Raw genomic sequence first — 17,480 nt, forward strand, 5'->3', positions numbered from 1 at the left:
AAATTCATAAACTAATTTTCAAAATTTTGGATCAAAAGTAATTTTAAAATATCTTAAATATGTAGTAGTGAATAATAAATGTGCGTGGAGTGACAGCTGTAATGTAAGTGTAGGTCACTTAAAATGTAAGGCGCCAATTTTGCGTGGTATTTAAATGAAAGGAGTTGGTTTTTCCCAGTCCACCCATTTTTTTTTTTTCAGCAAATTTGTTGCTTTTGTGATAAAATAAAACTCAGTCTCGCTTTCATCGGAGAAGAGAAGCGCAAAGCTGCAGAAAATGGGTTTGGCGATGCAATGCTCAAGCTATTGCTCTTGTATTTCTATTTCTGTCCCTCATCGGTTCCCCCAAGCCCCTCTATCTTTTCACGGTCTGTCAGTTTACTCCTTCAACTCTCAAATCCTTATCCAAATTCATTCATCTACATTTTCTTTAACGTAAAATCTTCGTTTTCACGTCAATTCGAATTTCCCTTCCAGCTGCGCGAAAGAATCAGAGGATAACGGTTCTTTGTGGGTCGGACCGCCGAAGCTCCAACCTAGGTTCTGAGAGGAAAAGGTATCTGTTCTATCCATTGTTGCACTTCCAATTTTCGTCTCTTGGATTTTCTCCTCTTGATATGAATATGACTGTTTCAATTTCTTGTAGAAAAATCGTGGAACACGTTTGTCTGCTCAAAGCAAAGCAAGATTTATCAGAAGAGGAAGAGAACGACATGCTCGATTACTTGTACACTACGCAGTACCAGATGGCTGGTGTTGTTGCAATTTCATTAGGTGGAGCGGCCTACATCATATGCATTCCCTAATTACTTACCTTTATCTACCGGTGCTTTAAATTAATTCCCCTACATGTAATCTAGTGTTAGTTCCTTTTGTTGCCATTGACCTTGTTGATTCTTTAGGGCGCGTTTCTGCTCCAAATCCAGAGCGTTACACGCATGCGCTGTTTATGCGGTTTCAGAAGAAGCAAAATCTTGAAAAGTTTTATGAGAATCCCTTTTACTTGAAGGTTCTCAAGGACCATGTACTGACTTACTGCCATGTATGCACCAACATGTAAACACCGATTCTCTGTTTCTTTATTCTTCGGCTGTTGCTGCGTGAACCTCTGCGTGTGAGCAGTTTAACTTGGTTTTCATTTGATTTCTGTTTCAGGGATTGGTCAATGTGGATTTTGAATCGGAAGTGGATGATGAGATGCTTTCTATATTTCGCAAAGGAGAGGTTGGACTATAAATTGAAGACTTGCTCATTACATGTTCATTTGGCCATAAGCTAGGGCCACGAATTCTATTCACATTAGAAACTTTGAAAGAAAACGGGCATAAATGCATCAATGCTCTCAATATTTGTTCTTGTACATTTTAGATTTAGATGTCACTTTTTTCTTCATATCTCATTTCGTATGTCACGTCCTGCAATGTATATGCCAGGAGTTCAACCATGGAGTGGAGTTTCTGCTTCTGATATCATTTAATGAGTCTGCACTGAGTAACCGGGCAGAGGACGCATTGGCCTCTCTGGCATCGATGATGTCGGAATCTCCTTCCTTGATAGTCCAATTCACTCAAGGTATCCAGTTCCACCATCACTTATACAATTGTTTCCTTATTTTTCTGGGTCTGCTGTCTCATCAAACGTTGAAAATTTTCACAAAAGAATAGTATGAAAGTTAGGGTGACCTTTGGTACAATGGAAAGGTTGCTGCCTAGTAACTAGGAGATCACAGGTTCAAATATTGAAAACAACCTGTGTGCTTGACCTCACTTGGTGGGAGTGCAGTAGGTTGCACTTTGTAAAATAGTATGAAGAATATCCTTTTCACTTTTATTTTGTAACTGCCTAAATGGGTCATTACTATATTCCCAGGTTTGAATTTTAGTCCAAGCTCTAAGGAGTATACTCACGGGGTTGTCATACGATTTCGATCAGGTAATCTAAGTCTCATTATCTTTAGCATCTGATTTCCTTTCACTGGTACTCGTTGATGATGGTATTTCTTTTGCAGTTGAGGCATTTGAGATATTTATAAACAGCAAAGAGTACAAAAATGTAAGAAACCTTTTATTGTTTCTTGCACAATTGAATTTTGGCTGTTATTTTTCTTACAAATTTTGGTCTAAAGTAGTGTGTATTGTATTTTATTGGCGATTATAATTTCATCTCATCGACTTATTAAGATAAACTTGTAATGAGCAAATTTTCATATAACTTCATGATATAAGTATCTTTACAAAACTAAACTATTACCACTACAACCATATCTTGGGAACATGTACAAGAAGGTTCTAAGTTATCTTTGAATTGAAAAACAGGTATGGCATTCTAAGTTCCAGCCTATTGCTCACAAATCTTTGTCTCTTCATTTTTCTGTTGATCCTGTGGGAACTGAAATTATGTAGTGAGGATGTTTTATGGTAAGTTCGTACAATTCACTCACTTGGCTTATGTGGAAGGGAGATACATATTTCACATATTTTATGCCAAATGTTTGCAGGTTGTCAACAAGAGATGCGGCTTGGTTTCCTCTTTTTAGAAACAAAGAAGAAGGTTATTTCCTGCTTTTTTTATTTTGTCTTTGTTTCTTTGCCATGAATTGAGTACAATAGTATAAGTGACCACTTGTTTTTGTGATCTGTGACATTCTGAAACATAATTGCCTCAGTTTTTGTTTATTTATACATTTGCATGTAAAATTGTACATTTTTCCTGTACCTTCCATCTTTAAATTACTTTGGTAAAACATTGCTCTAAGTTAATGTCAAAATTAGCCCTACATAGTGCATCTTTTTCTCCGGTAAAAAAGTGTTGCATAATTTTTCAATACTGATTTATGGACATATGCTAAACTAATAGCTATCTATCAGTTCAACCACAATGGTCAAAGACAACAGTAATGAACCTCCCTGTGAGGAGAGGACTTGGATGGGTGATCTTGAGATAAGAGTCTATTCAGGAGATGCTTAATTTTTCGCCTGCAACCGCACTAAAAGATGTCCTTTTTTATCAATTTATAACTATATGGTATTAACTTTTCGATTTCAATTTTTTTCATTATTGTTGACAAGGTTTGGTTTTCAACGGAGCTAATAATATTGTGTAATCCGTGTAGTCAATCTCATCTAGCGAGATTAAGCCAGTATTCATGTATGTCTACCCACTGTTACTTTCACTTTTAGCACTTATCATTTTGTTACAACCTTGGCAATCACATGAAATCTAATAAGCACTAAAATGAAAAGTTCTAGTATCCTTTTGTTAGCAGACTTGCTCAATAATAAGCAAAATTTACAATTTCTGACTACCTAGACTAATTCATTTGTTAAAGGTTGTTATTAAAGAGATTAATGACTTTTCAAGAGTCACTAAGAGCTAAAATAATAAAGACAAGTATTAGCGAGGCTCCAGCAAAAAATATGAAAATGTTGGGTTGGATTTCACTGAACACCACACTCTTGCATTTCTCCATGTTGAGCTTAAAAGGAATGAGAATTTGGGTTGTAATCTGGACTTCTACACTCAAACTCAGGAAATCTCACGCTCAGGCTTGCTTGCTTGCTCTCAGTGCCAGAGTTGTTCAGATTGAGCTTTAGAATGCTAACACTTAAGGATGACTTTGAAAACTTAATTTGTTTCCTCTGTGAGTTTGACTTTATCTTTCAAAAGCTTTACTTTTAATTTTTTGAATTCTTCCTTTTTTTTTTCTACAAAAAGAATATCAATGTGTAGTAATATGCTTAAGAAGTTAAATAATCTACTGCTAATTAATATTTAGGTTACCTTAATATTTTATCAAAACAAAGTTTTTGATAATTCTGTAATATGTAGGTATAACAGGCATTAATCACATTTCCCACATCAGAGTATCATCTATCTTGTAGCCGTTTAAAAACACAAACAAACTTACTCCAATATTGTTTACCTAAATTTGATAAAAGGATCACATCTACACCATTATTCCTGTCACTAATGGTATAATTAAGCCAACTTGGTAAGTAATGTGTAGACATACTAGAATTTGACTTGTTTTTGGGATTTTATTACTTTTACAACAACGATCTTTTATCTGTTGACTAAATAATTAAATATAATAGTTTTACTTCTGTCACATATGGACAGTGTATGTGAAACCTTTATTGTCAAAGTTCTACAATCTTATTACGGAGACTTCTTTTAATATTATTTACAAGCATGTGAGTGAAAGAAATTAAGGGAAATTACTGAAATCTAAGTTTTGATAAAATATCAAGCATGAAAGAAAAATGAGATCTAGTCATCATCCCTTTTACAGTCACCTTATTATTTCTCTTTCTTTCATTGCTCACATTTTAGTCAGAAGTTCCTTTTACCATACCTTCTAGTATAAATTATTCAGATACCCAACCCGAGAATTACGCAGGTCATAAAGTTCTTAAACATAAATTTTGTTTGCAAATTTTCAAGAACAAACTTTATTCTTCGGGTAAATGTCTGCATATTTCATTATTGTTCCATTGAATCAAAGTACAATTTCTGTCTTTAGAAGACATGGACGATGATCCTCACGAACTATTCATTCTACATGTTTAATGGGAAACTAAAATGTTTTACACCAGAAGCCTGCAAAAACTTGTATAACTTGACAAGCAGCAGAGTGATAGATAGTTGATCAGTTATGAAGGGGGTTTGGACCCCCTGGAACATCTCGTAGAGAAACTCCATAAATTGGGTGGACCTTTTCTGTGCTAGGTCCCTGTTGTGTCTTTGTATAGAGATGCCATGAGATTGATAGCCGTTGAGAAGAGGTGCTTTTTTCTTTTTGCTTGATTTCCTTACTCATCCATCTGCCGGCCTTGCAGCAACTTGAGAGCTGGCTAAGCATCAGTATAGTCATTAAGATCAGAAGTGAGAGCCTTGAATATTGAACTGCCATCACTGCAGTCTTGCGAGTTGTGAGAAACTTAAAAATACTAACTAACACAGTAATAAAGAGAAAGGCTGAATTTAGTTTATTCCCTTATGCGGGACATTTTGTTGTCCCTTTATACGAGGTCAGGGAAGAATTAGAGAAGATAGAGCCAAAACTAAATTAATATCAGTGAAATGGCCGAACTGCCCACTGATCATAAATAGATTTGCTGTCGACCATTGGCTTGACTAGATGACGAAACAGAATGAGGATTAAGCAGTTGTTCTTGTTTAGGCACAGTTGCTGGTGTTCACTTATTTTGATTCAGGTCGTTTTGTTGGAATTTCACTCTGATGATTCAAATAACTTTGATAATAGCCGGGAGGATATAATTAGATATTACTGCATTAAACTTGAACTCATGATGAATAAAAGATGCACTTTTAAATTATTGTTCAAGAAAGCAGGAGTCCTCTTTGGTCCTTTTACTCTGGTGGAGTGCCAAATAAAAATACTGCTTAGAAAAAGGATGAGACCGTTGACTTTTCTATCAATTGGGTTTGTATTATGCTTTGATAATTTAATCGTGTGATAATAATTGAGAAGACTTATGCATGCTTTCATATACACCCTGTCCTTGGATCAGAATGACAAGTAGTGTTGGTGCCTATTTTCCGATTTAAATTTTGTCTTTCCTCGTCTGCCCTGCCCACTAATATAGTCTTATTGGTAATCTGATGCGATATTTAAATATTTTTTAATTCGTGGCCCTTCGATTGGTTTCCTCAGTTACCTCATTCAGTCAATACCAAAATCATGGTACTGATGCAAAAGCAGCTGTCTGCTTGCTCTTGCCCTTCCAAGTCATTTCGTGGTCTCAATTATGAGCGAACTGTTGAATTCCTTGTCTCAGTCTTTTTATCCTCATCTGTTATATCTAGTAGGTATTCTTTGGAGCCTCATTACTTGTGAAGTTGGCTACCTTCGTGTCAATGAAAGAGATAAATGGGTTGTGTCATAAGTTAATGTTTATGAGTGTAGCAACTGTTTTGCACAGAAGGTCGTGGATAAAACCACATGAATGAGGGCCCGTTTGGCGCCTGTTCTAATTGACTAAACTTATTGGGGCTAGAATTTCATTGTGCATTAAACAGATAAATAAATAAAACTAGGGTCATTCTCAATCATCTGTCTCTTTGATGGGTGTACAAGTATAAACATGCACCGACGGTAGGACTTAGACGTTGCACACATATATGTTCAAGTTTAAAGGTCAATACGAATGATGATGTATCTTAGTAGTTACACACATAAATGTTCAAGTTTTGCCTGTTCAGACTTCAATTGACCCAAGTTGAAGAACTCATTTTCTGGGTTAATTGAAAAGCAAGCAGGCACTTGCATTAGGTTGGTACTGAATAAACAGGCAGCTTGATTATCTTGCTTAATTATCCTGATTTATGACTTAAATACTCAATTTGTACCAAAGGCCATTTGATTCTTCTTGATTACTGTTAACTTTTCCTCAATCACCATGATCACATCTCAGGGTTTTTAGTTTCTTGCAGGTGGAGTTTGATTGTGATTATGCTGTGCTGTTACATGTCTCTTGTTGCATCCTAAGAGGATACCAATTTGACTCCTGATTAACAAGGTGGACCCAGGATCCGTTTAATATGGCCACGGTTATTTAGGTCAAGGTGATTTCGTGTGGAACAATATAATGGTCCCATAATAGTACTTGTGGGGATGCAGGACAAACGTCAAAAACAGATAATTTAACATTCTTTTTCTGTTGTTGATGTTGACAATCTCTATTTTGAACAAAACTACTACACACCCTGGCAAGGTATCAAACTACCAAATATCAAAAAGATGCTTATTCAATAAACAATTAAGGAAAATATTGGTTTAATGCAAAAACTTGAAGATACGCCAAATTAAGAAAGACACTGGATTAAGTGTAAAAGAGTAAACGATACAGTTATCTTGCTGGATTCAAGTTTATAATATAACACTGCACACGACGTAAAAAGATTTAATTCTAGTCAGCTGTAAGTTTACATAGTAAATTAAACTAACAAGAATGGAAATGTTAATAATGTTCTGCTGAAGAATTTTCCTGTCATGTACAAATCATTCTAGGATTGGTGAAACATGTAGTTTATAATGTTATTAGAATTTTAAGTCTTAGTATGAAAAACTATTAGAATAAATCACATGCACTAATAACGAAAATTTTGAAGTATCATCCAAACACATTATAAGTTCAAGTTCGTTTACTTTCATAAAATACGATTTCTGATTTACCATGTTTTACATCGACGTACATGCCCATTAAATTCTTCTTTTTCATCAATGTTTATAGTTTTATGCGCAGAACTCTGTTCCATTCTGTTCCAAACTAGTCACTTTATGAGGTCCTTGGTTTTCTTTGTCTTTATAGTTTTTTCATGTACTTTTATAGATGTGAAAAATGTCAAAAATATTATTCGATAAATTTTATTGAAAAGACTTCAAATTACACATTCAATAATGAAAAAAAAATTATATTCTAGAGTACACAATTCAACTCTTTTTTCAATGCATTTTTAATGTTATGTAATTTAATATGTATTTTTAAATTATACAATCCAAAAAATACATTCTAAATTACATAATTGAAATTATTTTTTAGTTCAACATTAATTAATCTATAATTATACCTTTTTTCACCTTCAGATCTATGAATCCGTTTTATTTTTACTTAAAAAAAGTTGCCACATGTTTGAAACATTGAAACATCGAAACATGGAACTCCCCATCCTCTTCCTTATCCTATGATTCCCTTGTAATATACGTCTTTCATTATTTCTCTGTTCATCTCGGGAGGAACATTATTTAGTTGTTATACAACCATCACACCATGCACTTCCAACTATACCTTCTACCACATGTCTTCCTCCATGCAAACCCTCACCTCAACTTTTTCTAACCTCTTCTCAATCACTGTATCCTGCTCTTGCATTCCTTTATTTTTCATTTTTTTTTGCAGTTTGTCTGTTTTAAGATCGCTATAGTTCTGACGTTCATGTTGCAGCAGCAACTACAGCTGCCACAGCAAGATGGATGCAAGCAAACTGGGTTGCACATAGGCCTGATGTGTGTTGATAAATGAGCTTTCGAGCCATTACTAAATAATTACTACAAATTGAATAATCAGGAAACAAAATTCAACGACATTGTCCCATGCCGCTAGTATCCCTATAACTTTCCAATCTATGCCGACAGCTGAACTATTTACGAATTCTAATACCAGGAATGTCTTTCAAACCCATTTTTATAGCAGTTTTTCGGAAGAGAGCAGGAGGCCTCTGTAAACCAATTGATTCAGAAAATCGGTTTGCCAGCTCAGCTACAGTGGTCTTTTCCCTCCCAATTTCCCTGATAGAGTTGTAATAACCAAGCCAAGCATGATAAGCAGCTTCTTTGATGTCATTATCAATCTTTGCCATCGAATTCTCAATCTGCAAGGATCATAAACAAAAATTCCAGTTAACTTATGTACATATTCTAGATAGTGCCCATGCAAAGCCATGCTCAAAATAAACACATGAGAATGAGAACAACAGCAAGAAATGTACCTTAAGTTTTGTCTGTGGATGTATGTCAGGTAAGGGAAATTCCTGTAGAGGTAGATCCTTAATTTCTTCTAAAAAGTACTTTTCCCATGGAGCAATCAACAATATGCCTTCCCCTTCTTTGTCTTCTCGACCTGTTCTTCCAAGGCGGTGTATGTATTGTTCACGGTCAGAAGGAATTCCCACCTGGATTCCATTTAGACACACTATTAATAAAAAGTGAAGTGAGCACTACATCACACATGAACCAATAAGTAGTTCCTGATGGAATCATTGGCTAGAAATCCACCTTTCGCTTGATATTTTCAGCAAGAAACAATTGACAGTCTCATGAGGAACTTTGTTTCAGTAGTTAATTTACCCTCACAAATCAAAAATGAGAAAAAAGGAAGAAAATTTCAAACATCCCAAGTACAGAAAAACGTAAGTATATGAGTATACCTGTATGACTAAGGTGACATCAGGATAATTCATTCCCCGTGATGAAACATCAGATGAGACAAGAATCAATTGTTTGGATTCCTTGAACTCATCTGATATACGAGTACGATAGAGCTGAGGTTTTCGAGAATGCATCTCCTTCACATTCATTTTCATTTCCCGAAGAAGGTTATACATGAGTGAGGTCACCATTCCAGTTATACAGAATACAATAACCTGTAGGCATATGTATTACAAAACCATAACGTATACAACAAAACAATTCAAAATCTGAAACAGCATATGTATTACTAACCTTATAATCAGGCGTTTGCAAGATATGCTCCTTCAGAATCTGATGCACTAATTGAAAATGTGACTCATGAGGAGCAACGAGATAAGATTGCTTCACCTGTGATGGCAAACCAGAACAACCATACAATCATTAAAACAATAACAGTTTTAAGAAAATTCAAAATTATAATGGTAACCCCCTCAAAATTATAACAGTTTTCCCTAACAAGAAAAAATGTATATAACCTGAGGCTCTAGAAGTCATTTAAATATCTAATTTACATGTGCAATTTTTAGAGTGTGACAATGGTTGTTGTAACTTGCCTTAACAGGAGTTTCTACGCAACCCATTCCAACTGTATCAACATACTTGTGTTCCCTTTTCAAAACAAGCTGGGATATGCGACGTACCTAAATATTTTTAAGCATCAGCATTACTGTTGACAGAATAAAGAACCTGAGATTAAAGATTAATTATAAAAAAATAAAAAAATCTAACCTAACCTCCTTTGGTATGGTTGCAGAAAACAGTAAAGATTGCCTTTGACGGGGCAAACAATCCACAATTTTTTCTACATCCTTTCTAAATCCCAGGTCGAGTAAATGATCAGCTTCATCAAGTACAAGCATCTGCAAGCCCATTAATCGCAGAGATATTCCAGACTTATTCTCAATATGATCCAGCAACCTACCAGGTGTAGCAACAAGTATCTGCAAAAATTGATACAAGGAATGTAAAATGCATTGTTTTTGTACTTTGAATGACGATTTTATTACACAATCAGTAACATCTCTTTTCTTCTGTTTTTCCTTTCCCCCCTACCCTTGCCCACCAAGAAAACACCTACACTAGGCCAGAAGCCAATTAATAGGAAACATAAATAATTTTATATATAACATAAAACCTGGCATGGATCTGATTCCAGGCGCTTTTGGTCAACTTTAAATCGTATGCCTCCAACAAGAGTCTGCACCCCAATGCCATCTTGATATTTCAGCAAAACTTTCGCTACAGCGGCAATTTGACTAGCAAGTTCTCTTGTAGGGCAGAGAATAAGAACATATATTGGGGGGACCCGTTGAGATGTACTGCTACTCATAGCTTTCAGAACTGTTTCAATAGCAGGAAGCTGTTTGCACTCAACATCATTGATAGAAAAAAAAAATTCAAGACAAAACATAGTATGATAAAACAATATTAAAAATGTAGGGTATACCAAAAAAGCTACACTTTTTCCGGTGCCAGTTTTAGATTTGACTAAAGCATCCAGGCCTGCAGTGCAACATAACTAAAATCATCATCGAAATCAAATAAAATAGTCATCTTACAATAACAAGCAAAAGACTCAAACTGGACTCAAGCCAAGTGCAGTTGAGAAAAAAAGAATACTATAATGCAGGAACATTAACATACACAACTCTTGTAAGATGAACAAGAGATAGTCATAACAAAAACAATAAATGGAAAGTAGAAAGTGGATTGACCACCCAGCTGCGAAAATCAAATCTGGAAGAAAAAGGCAACATACCCTCAAGGCAAATCGAGAGGCTAGCCTCTTGTACCCGTGTCATATGAACATAACCAGCTGAAGAAAGTGCCTTGACAGTTTGCGGTGATATACCGCACTCATCAAATCTACAAAAAAAAATAAAAATACAAAATATCTAAATCACCCATTGCAGTACTGCTGTCCGACAAAACAACCAACCATTTTATACTGATCCCAGGTTTTAAAATGGCCTGTTTTTGTCCTAATGTCAAGGTTTATGGGGTGTCTAAAACCACCATTGTAGCTATATCCGTAATTTCCAGCAATGTCAATAATCACAATTAAATTAAAACTTTAAAACTTGTATGCATCTACCAATACCCTGTTCAATTTGCATTACCATCCGTCCCACAATCTATAGGTGTATGCCCTAATCAAGCATAAATACTCAAAGAAAAATGGCTTTCTATTATCAGTGTAAAAAAAAAAATATCCATAATAGCAGACCACCTTGTGTTACTTAGAATACTTTCATAGTTGTGTTGTTTCTCACTCTCTTGCTCCTCAATCTGTCTCAACTTCCGCTTAATAAGTTCATGTCTAATAAACTCAACTTCTTCAGATTTCTTAGGCACCACCCTCTTCTCTCTCTTCACATCATACTCCCCCAAAGAAGCACTACTACCCGTCTTCAAACTCAATTCATTCTCATTCTCACTCTCGCTCTCGCCGGAAGAAGAATCGTCACTACCTTTCCGCCAAAACCTATACTTGTGGGCCCCGACACGGTTGTTCCTAACCTCGGGAACCGAACGGTAGGCCCTAGAATGTTTGGGGCCAAAATTAAGGTTTGGGGTCGGTGTTGGGTTCGGTGTTGGGTTTGGTGTCGGGTTTGGAGTCAGGGGACCGTCGTTAGTGTTCCAGAGATCTTGGGCGCCTTCTTTGACGAAGCGGTCCGCAAGGGCTTTGACGTGGTCGTTAGGGGATAAAGGGCGATGGGTGGCGGCGGCGGCAGAGTGGTGGTCGGGGGAGAGGGTGGAACGGATGTGGGAGCGAATGCGAGCCTCGTAGAGCTGCTTCTCTTGCTCGATGAGTCTCTTTTGTTTGTCTTCTGCGCGTTTCTCGTGCATGCGCTTCCACTTCCACTTGTTCACGCCGCCTGGAAAGGTTCTCGGACCGCCACCCATGTGTCGGAGCGCCACCCAGTTGTAGGTGCACGCCACCTCGCACACCGCCCTACGCCCTTCACCAAGCATCCAAGCCCACATCGCTGGAAACAAGCACGATCACTACAAGGTTTTAGTTTCAGCAGCGAAACCAAACTGTGGTTTTATTTCTTTGATAAAGGGGTTATAAAGAATATGATTAAATCCTAAATCAAACCAAGCATGGTAGCGAATTATTTATATCAATTTTAAGATAAAAAAAAATCCTAATATTATAAATAATATAATACAATACGATAAATAAATATAGGAAATTATTAACAGAATACAGTTTTAAACAAACACAAATAAGTGACACTTGTTATATTTTTACCATATTTAATGTTACTTTTTTAACAACTAAAACCAAGTTTATCAAATTTGAAAGTTTATTGTAAATTCATGAGATTCATAAACTGAGTTCTTAAACCAATGAATTTATTTTAGATGAAAAAAAATTATATAAATAATATCTTAATTAAATAAATAAAATTTATAGATATATTGTTAATGAAAATAAATGTTATAAAACATAAATATAGTCACTTTTTTTTTAATTTTTTTCTTTTTAAGTTCACAGTTCCAAACTCGTAATTCTACACTATCATATCAATTTTACAGTCGATTTTATTAAATTTACAAAAAATCGAATTTATTTCTAAATTAACTCAAAAATCATGTTTAAAAACGTAAATTCCAGAATTTACAAATTAATTCGAAAGTTTGATAATATGACTAAAACCAGCATGAATCAGCCATCACCGTTTAAAAGATGAGATTTAAACGTAATTTAATCTTATACAACTATTCGTAAGATGAGATTTAAACGTAATTTAATTTCCTTAACACGAATCTTATGCTGCTGTGAAATACGTGGAATTGATAAAAGGTTATTTGTCTTCTCATAATAAGCAAACGAACAAGACATCATAACCACCAAAATGTTTGCTAATTTTGGATTTTCTATTCACATCAAATCAAATAATAACATCAAAGATATTAACAATTGAAGTGATGATGGTGTTCACATTCAAGCTAACACGAATCCCATCAAGGGGTCCTCTAAAGATAGCACGAATTTTCCCCTTCAAAATTGAAAAAGCATTATGATGATAGCTTCATGCGGGTTCCATTCAAGCTTTAGAATGCCTTCTGGCTGCATTTCGTCTCGCGCAGCATCCCACAAAGTATACAATTGACTGCATTGCAACAAACACAACGCCATTATTTCTGGTATAAAATTGAACAGTTTTCTCTATAAACATTCCTAACACAAGAAAAACAAGGTAAAATGAATCGAGTTTCCGAGGTAAACTAAAACTAACTTCTAAAACAATTAAGTTATAAGTTCTTTTTTCCACATTTAACTTCTCCAGAAGTGAAGTCAGGTAAAAAAAGTTTATTTTGACTTATAAAAAGTTTATAGAAAAGTTTATCCAAGGTTTGAAAAATGACAACAAAAGTGGATTGAATCGAACACCTTCTCTGATTGTCGTCTTATTAGAGAAAAGGGCAAGAATGTTTGCCTTACCAAGACAACAAATAAAACAACATTAAATATAGCAACAACTCGCCACTCGGTTTTCATGTATTGTGCTACACCAGCCCTGGATTGAAGATTGAGGACAAACAAAAAATGGCAGTGAGACAGTATTTTACTGATCTAGAAAAGAAGAAATGGAGGATGGTCATGCTTACTTGCAAGAGTCACAGTCATAGCATTTGATGGCTCGAGAATTTTTGTATCGCTTGCAGTCATTGTTGGGGCTAACTGGATGAAAAGTCAAGTCATAGTAGGATGCATTTGCAGCAGGATATCCACACCTAAGTTAGACAAAACCCCAACTTAAAACCATATCAGATATATGCACTCATTTTCTTATCTGAAAAATAAACTATACCCTATTGAAATGCATTTGGGTAAGCTATTAAACAAGCAGCCCGAGAATAGAACCTACTGAGAAGGTGGTCGGCAGCAACCAGCTTCAATTGGCGTCAATTTAGCTGATTTATATTGTTTAAGAGTCTGCATAACAGGAAAATTGGAAAGGTACTAATCACAGTTCTTTTTTTTTTTCTTTTTGTTGTAGAAGATTTAAATTGAATGGAATAGTATAGGTCACACCTTATATTTTTTGGATAGGTTATTGCAGTCTTCAGATTTGACAAGACAAACCTTCAACCTCTCCCAATTATGAGAATTGTTTAACTAAAACAAAAGATAGAAACTTCAAGCTTTTGGATGTTGAGGTGTTACTGTGCACAACAGTTCTCCATGTTGACAAAAGTGTTTACCTCTTTGAGAAACCAAGAACTAAAATCCTGAAGCTGATACTCCTTATACCTAAGCAGACAAGAAGGTTGTCATTGATCTTTCATGACATCACATATATCATGGAATTGTCACCATTTCAAATATCAAGGATCATAGTAATATCAGCATAAATGAAATACTTGATTTCTTACCTCAAGCCAGTCACGCTATGGCCTGATCCATTGTTGGTGACGATGAACCTGACACAATGGCAGAGAGTTACATAAGATCTGAACGTCCATCCACACAAAAAGACAGCGAAGCTTGTTGGAAATTCTGAGTCTAAGTCTCACATTAGATAGAGATGAGAAAGTAGAGCAGTATATAAGATGAAAGACCCATTACCTTAAGGTTTTGGGTATAGTTACTAGTGCAAATGTCTTTTCTATTAACAAATGTTAGTTCTTGATGTGTTAGATTTTGTTAGTGGAGGCATGGGCCTTGAGCGTTCTCACAGTTTCTTTTACAAAATTAATTGCAAATGATACTGATATGTTACACAGATTCTAAGTAACCTACTGCTGCTAAAACAATAAGGATAATGTCGCAGATATGTACCATGAACTGCCAAGGTAGCAAATTCAAAGAACAAATTGGCCTAATGAACATACCAATAAAGCAAAGATGAGCTGAAATACAAATATGTTAAAGACTTTTAACGGACAGTATATGAGACTCTAAACATAAACATGACTGAGACAGCTTATATTTCCAAAAAAAAAACAAAAAGAAGACAAATGATAATGAGAACAAAATTGCATTGTCAACCAAACTGCATACTTACACCAATACTGTGAAGACCAGGATTCCCACCAAGACAATGAACAGCGTAATCAGATACTGAAAGTACATTGTCAAGGGTGATACTCAGAATCCAAAATTCATTTCTATTATTATTATCTGATGTAGCCATCTTAAAAATAGTGCATCTAATAAGAAATAAGGATACAACCCATAAGAGTATGGAGATGTCTTTCAGGGCACCCAAAAAGCCAACTACAGATCTGTACTACAAAGAAACATGAGAGAAGACAATGCATTAGCACAAGATATTCAAAAGAGAAATAAAGGCATCAAAATCATAGAGAATGCAAAGCTGACATCAAGAAAATAACTGCTCCGAGGCCTATCACAGGCAAAGTGAGAGACTTTCTGCAGCCATCATGATGAGTGCTCATCCACACTCCAAAAATTATCACAACAATGGCCAAAAGCTGCGCAAGGTGAACAAGAAATTAGCATAAACAATCAGAAATCGTAAAAGCAAAGATAATAAAATACGTGCAGCCTGATTGATTCCCTTCTCACTTTTTAGGTTTGAAAATTGTTTAAAACAAGATTTCCATACCACAAGTCAATCAGGTTCTCATATGAAATCTATTATGTTTTGAAAATTGTTTCCAAAACAAGTTCTTTAGCAAACCAGAAAATAAAAACAGCTGGAGATGTTTTCTCATCTTTTTCTGTTTTCATCTTCCCCGATTACACACTGCTTTGAGCCTTGCATCCTACACCATTTGGTTAAACAATATTATTTAGTTGCATTTTGAAAACTAAAAGCAGCTTTTATAAACAGAAATAAAACACACCCGTGGGTCTCAGTTGTGTTTTTCATCTTCAGTACACAAATAAACGGCTAGGGAAAGAAAGCAGTAACTGTGAACAGCAGGCAAAGTCGACAGCTAAAAATCGTATCTTTGGAACAAGTTCAAGAGAAAACTAACGAAGGGTATGCAAGAACAACAGCAAAAAGCACGTGAATATAAGACAGTAAACAAAGTGAAAGTAAGAGAAAAAAGGAACAAACAAACCCAAAAATTGAACTGAAAAAAAAAAATGAACAGGAAAACTCAATCGCAGTAAGAATCAAACAGCATTACCATGGTGAGAAAGTTGATCCATCTAGTAACAAAGGTGCTAGTTCCCATTCCCATTTTCTTCCGAAGAGGGAAAACTTGGAGTGTCTGAATATTCTTGGTCTATCTTAGAATTTGTACTTTATTCAAAAGAATTCAGTTTTTGTTTCTACAAGCTGTGGAAACAAAGACAAATCATTCACTAAACAAAAAGGGTAACAAAAGGGAAGCGAATGGTATGGAGAAAAAGGGTTCATTCAAATGATGAAGCATAATGGAGAAGCAGGTGCATTGTGTGCGATGAAGATGCGGCACACGGTGTACGCTAAGAAACCCAACACTTTACGACACGATACCCAATGCTATGCTATTCACACCAAACACAACACAACGCTGTCCCAAACCAAACCAAAAAAAAAGCTGTCTTTTTTTTTTTGTAATTAATTATGAAAAGAAATGAAAGCTGTCTATAGTTATGGAGAATTCAAACTTGGGGTCACACATTCCCAGTACAACGGTCACCCATGCATGCTGTTTGTTCAAAACTCTGGAACCAAGTGCATATAAGGCACTGTCTAATTCGTTCTTTTCAAGACATAATTCAGTTTTGTTGACCAGTAACTAAACTAATAACATAATCATTGTTCTAACCAGGATAGTTCTGTCGGACAGTGGTTAAAATATTGTTAAGATCTCAAGGATTCGTTCAGTGGAATAAGACAGACATGTTCCAGTATTTGGCAAGTCAGAAATTTGAATTTCACTTGTTTATTTAAGTTGAAATAAATATTAGAATTCTTAATGGCTATGAATATTTTTCATAACTTGTTAACCGTTATTAATTGTTAGAAGAGAAATAATAATAAAGAAAACTGGTTGAAAGAAAATGTTTTATCCATTCGAACTTAAACGTAACATGTTTTATTAATTATACTATAAAAAACCATTTAATTAAGTAAAACATAAAAAAAAAGTAAACTATAATCAATGGAAGATTACATTGAAATTGTTACTTTTCTTAAAATTAGAAAGACCGTAATCGGGAATTAAAAATTAAGAAGGAATCAAATTACGCTTTACCAAATTTTAAATATAATCAAAATTAAATTTAGCTTTTGCGTGTATTCTTTTGAATTTATTACTTACAAATTTTAGTTTTTAAAGATATCCAATTTTTACTCCATTATGCTGTAACATGTATTTAATAATGTCCAATTACTACTGTTTTTACTATGCTTTTGGTAAATGTTATTGACGATTTTAAGATTACCCAGCATGTGCCGTATCATTAAAATTATTAATAGAAATTGTTTTAAATTATAAAATTTATAAAGACTATAAGTAATAATCCGGTAGTTATTGATCTGATTAGGTTAAAATAAAGTTCTAAGAA

At 35.0% G+C, this 17,480-nt stretch overlaps 3 protein-coding genes across 9 annotated transcripts; 1 reads left to right on the forward strand and 2 right to left on the reverse strand.

Annotated features, from left to right (window-relative positions):
• The first annotated feature begins 169 nt into the window (after positions 1–169).
• Positions 170–6,690, forward strand: LOC106769407. 3 transcript variants are annotated; one of them, XM_022784334.1, is made up of 11 exons: positions 170–368; positions 478–556; positions 647–774; positions 903–1,042; positions 1,156–1,224; positions 1,434–1,572; positions 1,870–1,932; positions 2,009–2,052; positions 2,316–2,417; positions 2,498–2,550; positions 6,447–6,690. In XM_022784334.1, exons 1-9 carry the CDS (start codon positions 278–280, stop codon positions 2,400–2,402), a joined length of 840 nt encoding a protein of 279 aa, XP_022640055.1. In that variant the 5' UTR covers positions 170–277; the 3' UTR covers positions 2,403–2,417; positions 2,498–2,550; positions 6,447–6,690. The 3 variants fall into 3 exon arrangements, with proteins under 3 accessions (XP_022640055.1, XP_014510502.1, XP_014510503.1); XM_014655016.2 differs by having other exon boundaries at positions 6,457–6,690; XM_014655017.2 differs by lacking the exon at positions 6,447–6,690 and adding an exon at positions 2,868–3,116.
• Positions 6,691–8,030: 1,340 nt separating this feature from the next.
• LOC106765417 (putative DEAD-box ATP-dependent RNA helicase 33) lies at positions 8,031–12,069 on the reverse strand. The gene is made up of 10 exons (XM_014650030.2): positions 11,223–12,069; positions 10,752–10,858; positions 10,440–10,495; positions 10,128–10,352; positions 9,727–9,933; positions 9,547–9,633; positions 9,245–9,340; positions 8,950–9,165; positions 8,512–8,694; positions 8,031–8,394 (listed from the first exon to the last, which is right to left on the reverse strand). Exons 1-10 carry the CDS (start codon positions 11,978–11,980, stop codon positions 8,164–8,166), a joined length of 2,166 nt encoding a protein of 721 aa, XP_014505516.1. The 5' UTR covers positions 11,981–12,069; the 3' UTR covers positions 8,031–8,163.
• Positions 12,070–12,777: 708 nt separating this feature from the next.
• On the reverse strand, positions 12,778–16,597 carry LOC106767357 (tetraspanin-10). Of its 5 annotated transcripts, XM_014652230.2 has the most exons (12): positions 16,112–16,588; positions 15,821–15,887; positions 15,333–15,739; positions 15,181–15,235; positions 15,016–15,071; positions 14,384–14,431; positions 14,213–14,261; positions 14,043–14,126; positions 13,876–13,943; positions 13,616–13,741; positions 13,449–13,524; positions 12,778–13,116 (listed from the first exon to the last, which is right to left on the reverse strand). In XM_014652230.2, exons 3-12 carry the CDS (start codon positions 15,407–15,409, stop codon positions 13,051–13,053), a joined length of 705 nt encoding a protein of 234 aa, XP_014507716.1. In that variant the 5' UTR covers positions 15,410–15,739; positions 15,821–15,887; positions 16,112–16,588; the 3' UTR covers positions 12,778–13,050. The 5 variants fall into 5 exon arrangements, 4 of the variants coding, with proteins under 4 accessions (XP_014507716.1, XP_014507715.1, XP_014507717.1 ...); XM_014652229.2 differs by lacking the exon at positions 15,821–15,887 and having other exon boundaries at positions 15,333–15,445; XM_014652231.2 differs by lacking the exon at positions 15,821–15,887.
• Positions 16,598–17,480: the final 883 nt, after the last annotated feature.

Source organism: Vigna radiata, chromosome 7 (genome assembly GCF_000741045.1).
Source record: "Vigna radiata var. radiata cultivar VC1973A chromosome 7, Vradiata_ver6, whole genome shotgun sequence".
NCBI classification, from domain to species: Eukaryota; Viridiplantae; Streptophyta; class Magnoliopsida; order Fabales; family Fabaceae; genus Vigna; species Vigna radiata.